Below are 8906 nucleotides of genomic sequence, written 5' to 3' on the forward strand. Positions count from 1 at the left end.
AATTTTGTTCGAAAGGTTTGCAGTTTAACTTTTTCTTCTCGCCAGGATTTCCATTTCCTCTCCTGGACTATTTAAAGGGTCAGCCACCCAAATTACTATTAAATAATACTTTTGAGAAACAATGTGTACCTTTACATATGACTATAGCTGTATATGATCATGAATAAGAGTAATTCCCAGTCATACAGGGTGAGAAGAGCTCTCACTGTGGTATTAATGTGGGACATTGGCTGAATATAAGGGGAAAAGGTGTGATGGTTTTACTTTTATCTTAATTTTACTTTGAAATTCTGAGTGTAAAATGTAAAAAAAAATCCATATCTGAATAACCCCTTTGGCTTCATCTTTACATAGTTAATAGATGTGATGATATAACGGTTGCTTTATTTTGAAGGTACACTATCGTTTGTTCCGGTTTAGCTCCTGCTAGCTTGACGCGCTGTGCTGCTACTGTGCGTTACGACACTGAGTCTCTCCGGTATGTCACCTTTCTATCAATAAGTTCTGGTTTTGTACTTGTTCCCATTAAGTATTGTCTCATGTTTATTTTTTAAACCTGTAGAATAACACCACTAGCGGTTTCGACTTGCTAACATTAGCTGTGTTAAAGCTGTTAAGCACTAACCCGGTTAGCATTAGCTTCTCAGGCAGCAGAACGAAGTGTTCCTGCTGAAAATTCAAGAGGTCTGTCCGCTTTTTTACTGAACACGTGTGATTGTTTTATGTAATAACTCGTGTGCAAACCCAGCAGCTGTAGTAGTAGCTGCATAAGCAACACGTTTCATTTTAAAGTACATAAAACTATTTTAGATTACAATGGATCAGCCCACCCCCTGGTTAAAGAGCTGCGTTCTGTCAAAGTGGATAGCAGGTTGTGTTTTATGATTTTGCAGATCTCATGAGAGCTCCTGGGTTCAGCTGGTAGCTTTGGTTGGTTTGTCCCTCACAAATATTTCACTGACTCATCCTTTGTTGTGGTCCTCAGTCACATGTGGACAGATGAAGGGTCAACTGCTGACACCAACATTTTCAATGGAATGAAAGGTAAAAACAAGCAAACCTGTAAACATATCTTGGGTTGTATTGTTTTAGTTTAAACTATATTTAGTTGGGTTTAAATATTGGAATGTCATAGGTAATGTGTATTATAATTATACAGGCCTGGGGACTTTCAGTGACACGTGAAACAGGTTGTAGTGTATCCTATAGGCTATGCAAAATTTAATCGTTTTAGATAGTTTTAAAGCTTTCAGTGTTCTGGATTTGTTCCTGACCTCCAGAATTATATTACTGTTAGACAAAATGGACAATCAACTGCTTTACAAAGTAATTAAATTAGCTCCTAGATGACCTCTGACCATTATGGTGAAGTTGACTGATAAATCTAAAAAATGGCTATGAAAATAGCAGAGGCTAGCATAGCCTGCAGTGTTCATTTGGTCCCTAAGAGCTCCTCTGAATTTATTTTGACTTTAGGAAATAAAACACCAGATTGTGTCCTTCCACCAGAAGTAGATTTGTAATGTTTGCACACTCAACAAAAGAAGGCTGTGTCTGGAGTCTGACCAGTTAGTAGGGCTGCAACTGATGATCATTTTCATCTGTTCTGTTGATTGTTGTTTTCCAGTACTTAATTAGTTTTCTAGAAAATGTTGAAAGCTTATGTCTCCAAATGTCTTGTTTTGTCCACAACCCAAACTTATTTAGTTTACTGTAGCAGATGAATAAAAACACCTGAAAATTATCAAATTTAAGAAGCTTGAATCAGGAAATTTTCATTTCAATGAAAGGATTCAACTTGATTTTAAAGCAAAGATCAACTATCAAAATTGTTGCAGAGTAATTAATAATCAACTATTGACTGATTTATGTTTGCAACTCTACCATTCAGTAGTTAATATTTTCCTCTCCTGTAGTGATCTGTCTTTGAATCATTGCTGATGTTAACATCTGTCCTCTCTGCACAGCTCCTCTGTAGAACCTCAAACAATCTCCATCATGCAGTTGGAGGCTCAGCTGCGTCTCTGTCAGAGTTGTATTTGGTGCTGCAGGAGTGGACTTCGGCTGCTCTCTCAGAGTTATGCTCACAGGTAGACGCTGTATATACGTATATGTATTTGTGTTGAACTCAGAATGACTGGAAGTCTCTCGGTGATTGTGTTTATGTATTCTGTACTCATACAGGTCTGAATGCCTGCTTGGTTTTGAGTTCTTTGCTTTCTCACCACAGGAAAGCTGTGAATTACTACGAGCTTCTGGGAGTCAAATCTGATGCATCGTTGGAGGAAATTAAAAATGCATTTTTTGACAAATCTAGAAAGGTATCCTCCTCTTTTTGTTAACAAGCTCTGCATTTTTAGAAGATGTCTGGCCACATGAGGGCGACCTTCCATAAGCTAGTTTGTTTTCGCTAACTTGTTCCCACAGTGGACTTCCTGACTGTTTGTTTTCATGTTGTGGCTCCCAGTGTAAATAAGGATGGACGTGTGTATTTAACTTGTGGTCCTGAATTAATTGAGGGCTCAAACAGCTCACACTGTAGAGAAAAGAGCTTGGTTGTCACTGCAAACCATACATATGTGCACATTTGTTTTAAAAAGAACATCAGAATGTTTTTGTGTGTTAATGGAAGCACACATTACCAGATATTCACACAACTGCAACACAATATCTGTGCCTTCATTGGCTGTTAGGATCAGCAGACACATTAGTGATTCTGTTCCATTCATCGTGCAGCTGCATCCAGACAGCGACCCCTCCAACCCGGCGCTGCACAGCCAGTTTGTGGAGCTGAATGAGGCCTATCGAGTGCTGAGCAAAGAGCTGAGCAGGAAGGAGTACGACTTCAAAATCCAGCCGCCCTACAGAGGGAGTCAGGCCTTCAGATCGACCTCCAGCTACACCAGCTATAGAGCCAGGTGAGGATTCACAGGCTGTTTGCTTGTAACCTGACCTTCCACTTTGCCACTGTTAGATAATATAATTAAGTGTTTCCCTGCTGTAAATCTTGCTGGACCTAACATGTGCTGCAGTAAAGATTAAAAATGAGTTTGCTTTTGCTCCTAAAGAAGAAAAATTGTCTCTGCAATTTATTAATCAGAAATTTAAATTTCTATCTTCAAATGATCCTTAGTAAAGTTGCTGCATAGCTTAATGTTTCTGGCTGAGATTTGTACACAAATGTAGCGACTGTGCGTTCAAGGTTGTTTCTGCATGCCTCATTTCCATTAAGTGTCCCAGTAAACCAGGATAATGAGCCAGAATACACAAACACAGGACGTCCCCCAGGTCTAAATCCACTCCAATGCATATTCATTTTATAACAGCATTTTAAACTCGAAAACGATCTCAATCTAGACCAGCGTTTCAGCTCTGGTTCAGAAATAATCTGTGTACATAACAAGCACATCACATGACCACTGGACATGCAGGTGTTGGTGTAAACACGAAGCAGAGAAGTTGCTTCTGTGCACAAAATACTACGGACGAAGAACAGCAGCGACTACAAGTACGACCACAGATTTTGCTAGCAGTGACGGCAGGATTAGCAACACCTGGAATTTATTATCCATGATAAATTGACTAGTGGTGGTCAAGGCCGATGACAGGAGCGTGACAAACCCTGAACCAAAACGTAGTGACAGTTTTGACCAGTCGGAAAGCGAACATGGGTGTCTGCCGCATCGTTTCCGAAAAATTTTGTTCCTCCCTATGCAGACGAAAAAAAACAATTGTGGAGTTTATAAGCTAAATCGCATTCAGCAGCGATTTGAAAAGATCAACAGTAAACACTGCAGAAGTCAGTGTGGATGCATCCGTTATTAAGAAACCTGTGCTTTCCCAGCTGTGACAAGTCAAAATATCAGCTTTGGGAGAATGTGTATTTTTGTATCTAATTATTAGAACACAATAAACATCTCAAGTTCTCCTTGTTGTTGAGAAAAAACTGAAAATCTATGAGACTCAGATTTGCAAATTACTTTATTGTTCTTCACAATTTGATGAAAATTTACAACTAAAACCACTCAGACTTTCCCACTTCAGCTCCATTTGGTTTTGTCATGTGACCATCACTGTTTTTCATGCTGCCAGTCATGATCAATCCTTCTCTCCTCTTCCATCAGTTCGGACTCTCAGGACAACATTCATTACTGGGAACAGTTCCGTCAGTCCAAGGAGGCGACAGCAGAGGAGCTGCAGAAGAAGAAGGCCAGGAACTTCCGGCTGGTGGCCTACTGTGTTCTCGCTATGATGATCAGCATCGGAGCCCACGCAGTCTTCTTCAAGTAAATAAAACCTACACTTACTAATTGTTCAGTCCTCTGTAATGTTGGACAGAATACCTTTAAACAGAACCATGAACTGATCGCTTCACAAAGAAGTATGTAATCGGTAAACTTGCCCCTGAGTTGGATTATTTTATACTCTGCTGACATCCTGTCCTGCAGTTCATCCGCATCGTTGTGAGTTTTCTTTGCAGCATGAATGAGGTACTTTGTGGACACGTCTCTGTGCCATGTGTTTTGGCACAGCCTCACCTCGTGGCCTTCTGTTTGTTTTCACACACTGACTCAGTGCCACTTGTGTTTGTTGAGATTCACGTCTTTGCGGCCCGAGGCGCTGTTATATCAGCTGTCCAAACTCATAAATACAACAGAGCATGCACAGCGCCTGCTGACCACAGAGTTTTTAGGTTAAGCAAAGTTATTCTCTGAACGGTGTCTTAATTCAAGTGTTTCTCTAAATCTTTCAGGAAACTGGAAGAAGTTCACACTAACTTCATGGATGAGAAAGACAGAGTCATCACGGAAATTTACAATGAAGCCAAAGAGAGAGCCAGGTGAGTGCAGGAGCTCCTTCAGATTCTTTCGCGTTTTTCTCGTCTGTAAAGGCAGACTTTTTTGTGTTTTGCGATGCTGGACTATAGAGCGGAGTCTGACTGCGCCTCGTGTGGTTTTCTAGGGTCAACGGTTTTAAGAAGCAGACAGAAATCCTGCGGCAGAAACACGCCGACTTTCTGGAGAAATACAAGCTTCGCAACGATGGAGAGGACAAGTAGGAGAGTCTCCAGCTGCACTCCGCCATGATGGAGTTTGAGCTGCCAGCGGGCAGAGGACTGGATGTGGTATTAGTTTTAGATTTATAAAGTTTTTCTGACATGTTAAAAATGTTTCTGCACCAATTTTGTCTTCAGGGTGTGATGTAGGAGGGTTTCATCTGGTCATGCAGGTGTTTGTTGCATCACCACACTGAGGTATAAATCACTGGACTGGTCTGAACTATTTATAGTTGGTGCACTGTTTGAAATAATGTCAAAAGGATCCAGCTGCCGTTTGTCCACAGGAGCCACCATGGAACTGCCTCTGATGAACTCACAGGAGCATGTTTGTTGTCTGCAGCCTCATTTCTGTGTTAACGTTCGGCATGCAGGGCTCACAGGTAACAGAGAATTAACGTGAGATGACAGGTGATCAGGTCTGGATGAGACGGATTCTTGTTAACACCAAAATGTTAGCTTGGTGCGCAAAGAAACCGACTGACGCTCCATCGTGTTCTGTAAGGTTTAATGAGCCTCGGACCGTTTGAAGAGAGATTTAAGAGGCTGCAGTATAACATGGAACCTGACCTGATCTGTGTCCACATTTGGACACTCTACCTCCTCATGATACAAACATCCATTAGTTTGAAGCAGCACCTCTGAAGGATCAGTGCTATAAGTAGAAAAGAAAAGTCACTGTGTCATTTATTTATGGTGCGACTATTGTAATAATACTGAGACTGTAAAGATGTATAAATGTAATGGAAAGATTTGAAACAGAAAAGTACTTAACTGATGGTCATTTCAACCTCCAGAGCCAAACAACATTTGCCATTTTTCCTCTCTACATATTAGAATTTGTTCTTGTTTATCAGTCTTTGACTGCCTTATCTACTCCCTGGAGGGACGTCAGAGAGGGAAATGATTAAAGGGTCAACTTTTACTCATCATTCTTTACTCCCTGTTTGCTTTTTCTCTCATCTGCACATGTTCTAGTTCTGTTTTTAAGGCGCATTCCTTGCTTACTGGCATTTTACTAATATTTTCTCATAGTGAAATGGTCTTAATGGTTAACAAAAAGCTCAGACATCCAGCTGTACTGTTGCCTTTTCATGAGCAAGAAGTGTCACCTCTGTAATTAGCTAATTATTGATCGAGCTGGTGTCAGAATTCAGAGCTTTATTATCCATTAAATGAGTGGTCAGAATTGGTGCAATGGAATTTGAACTTCTGTGAAGCGGTAATCATACATTTGTAGTGCATTAAGCACATACATTCATTTGTTTTTAGATTTACATTCTCAATGTTTTGGTTAAGGATATACAACATCTGTTTACTTGAGACCTTGTGAAATAGATGCCTGGTTTCTATTTTTCAGAAGAACGAGCTGAACTTCTAAAATCCCCCAGCGACCATGTGCAGCGTGTTGTAAGAAAAGAAATTACCCTTTTCCCTCTCTGTCTTCTTGTCACCAGCGGCCCCTGCCCCGAGACATCAGCAGGAGATAACATACTGTGTCCCCGCATAGCTCACAGACACCCTCACCCTCATGTGGCGTGTGAGTGCCCTGTCATAACCCAAACACACCATAATGACTGAGATTCTGGTGTCGGCGTGCCTCCAAACACACACATACTGATGTAAGACAAGGTCTGTAGGAACATTTGCTGCTCCACAGAAAAACTGGCTATAAATACAGTCCAAAATGACTTATCTGTAGTTTAATACACTGCCGAGAAAAACTGTGTCAAATTAGGCCCTGAAATAATACTCTTGGCGTGCCTGTTCTCTGATTTATTCTTTGGAAAACAATAGAAGGTTATATAATAGATAAATCATTGACTTGTTCAGTAGCAAGCTGACCCTCAGACTTGTACAACCTTATTTGACTTGATTCAATCCCAAAAAAATGTCTGAGATGATTTTTAACTGAATAAGTTGACAGGAGGAGGTGAAACAGTTCATCCTGCACAGTTTGGTTCAGTCTTCACCATTTAAAGTGTCTAAAATAACACAAGCACAGTATTTTTCCCCAACAGGGCCGTAGTTAGGACGTTAGAAAATCCCTCAAGCTCCAAAATGACAGCCCACCTCAGCACATTAAGAAGTTTACGCATTTACTGTAATTTCTCTTTTTTGCCTGCAGATATTTGAATGAAAAAGATGTGAATGACATGTAGCAATGGCGGAATTCCATTTAGGTGCTTCAGTTTCAGGGTCACACCGTCATGAGTGGATGCTACATTCAGTGGCAACCAGGAACCTGGAGTTTCCAGCAAAGAACAGTCAGAAAATGCTGCCAGAAGTCAGATTTCTTACTTGGTGACTCAGGTAACGTTTCTCAACCCTGACTCAGAACAGCAGCCTACACAGTAGACAATACATAAATACAGCTTTAAATGTCTAAACATTAATTTACCTTTTTACAGCTATTATGCTCCTCAGTTTTAAATGAACTACATGTCGGCTGCTGGTGTTCGGAGAAAAACGAAGCAAATCAGAGCCAGATATGAGTTTTTTTGCACACTTTGTACATTGAAAAAACAGTTGTTAAGAATTACATTATTATGAGGTTCATATTTGCACCTTCCAAGTTACATTGATGGTGTGTTCCAGTTAAACTGGGAAATCAGAGATCCCAGGCAGAAATTTCAGCTGAAGTAACCCCTACAGCTAGCCTAGCCGCGCTAGACAACCCACGGCAACGAATTTAATTCTCTGCCAAGGTGGGTCTAGTTACCCTCCATAAGGCTCGAGGCTGGATTCTCCTAAAACTGGCCGGACGAATCACCATGAAGTGTAGAGTCAGAAGGCGGGCGTAACCATAGACTGTATATATAATGGACGTAGCATCTGGCTCCAGAATTGAAGCCAACCCGGAAGTGTCAAAAACTTGCAATATCACGCCGTCCGCTAGGGTTGGCTCCAAGAAGCTTTTTCTCCATAGACCCCAATTCATTTTTGGATAAAATAAAATTTGATAGACTGATTTTCTACAGCTCGGGATTTTTTTCCCGTTAGTTTTCATGGTCAAAATGAGAGATCAGGTGGCCGATCTTAAAATAAATCAATACTGAATTTTAAATAAATCGTTAAAGTTGGCGGAGCCAGGGGGCGTGGCTATACTTGATGGACAGCAACAGAACCCTCTGCGGTAAAACGTGGGCGGGATAAGAGAGTCCTCAGCCAATCCTGCCCCTAGTTGCTCCCCGGTCCAGTCTGTTTGATGACGCTTTTTACGTCACTGGCTCCAAAAAATCCAAAACAGCGACCAGGAAGTAGCAAAATCCGGGCTTCATTTTCTCGGCGTTGAAACCAACGGGTGACGTCACGGTTAGTTTACGCCTGGGCGTAACTAAGTGACGACAGAGGCGCGATGATTCTGACAGAAACAACCGGAAACAACTAGCCTAGCCGCGCTAGACAACACACGGCAACGAATTTAATTCTCTGCCAGGGTCGACAACAAAAACAACAACCGTCGTTGAGCTCCACTAGCACCGACTCTGAATAATCTTTCTGTTAACATGTCTGTAATATACTTGAGCTTCACCCATTGACTGTATAAATAAGGCTTCACCGAACTACCGCATCCTCTGATTTCCGGCGCTCTGGGAGCCTATTCGTTGCGCTGATTGGTTGTATACCTACCCAATTGCTGCAGAGTGATTTGATAGACAACCTTTAAGCCCGCCTCCCTCCCTGTCGAGCGTGCCCAGACCCTTGTGCCTTCAGAACATGGGTCTAGCTGGCTAGGCTACCCTACAGCTAAACTGGATTATCCATTACAATTCTAGAGACACATATTTTCTGCTGAATTACTTTATGTTGTGATGCACCAGAAATATATTTCTAATCAATTTTCCTT

The 8906-nt window shown here is 41.3% G+C and overlaps 1 protein-coding gene across 2 annotated transcripts; it reads left to right on the forward strand.

Annotated features, from left to right (window-relative positions):
• Nucleotides 1-387: 387 nt before the first annotated feature.
• dnajc4 (DnaJ (Hsp40) homolog, subfamily C, member 4) lies at nt 388-5988 on the forward strand. 2 transcript variants are annotated; one of them, XM_022196717.2, is made up of 8 exons: nt 388-478; nt 894-1044; nt 1968-2090; nt 2231-2321; nt 2737-2918; nt 4125-4286; nt 4754-4840; nt 4963-5988. In XM_022196717.2, the coding sequence occupies exons 3-8, from the start codon at nt 1999-2001 to the stop codon at nt 5057-5059; spliced, it is 711 nt and encodes a 236-aa protein (XP_022052409.1). In that variant the 5' UTR covers nt 388-478; nt 894-1044; nt 1968-1998; the 3' UTR covers nt 5060-5988. The 2 variants fall into 2 exon arrangements, with proteins under 2 accessions (XP_022052409.1, XP_022052408.1); XM_022196716.2 differs by having other exon boundaries at nt 396-478; nt 986-1044.
• Nucleotides 5989-8906: the final 2918 nt, after the last annotated feature.

This window comes from Acanthochromis polyacanthus, chromosome 10, assembly GCF_021347895.1.
Source record: "Acanthochromis polyacanthus isolate Apoly-LR-REF ecotype Palm Island chromosome 10, KAUST_Apoly_ChrSc, whole genome shotgun sequence".
Classification (NCBI taxonomy): Eukaryota; Metazoa; Chordata; class Actinopteri; family Pomacentridae; genus Acanthochromis; species Acanthochromis polyacanthus.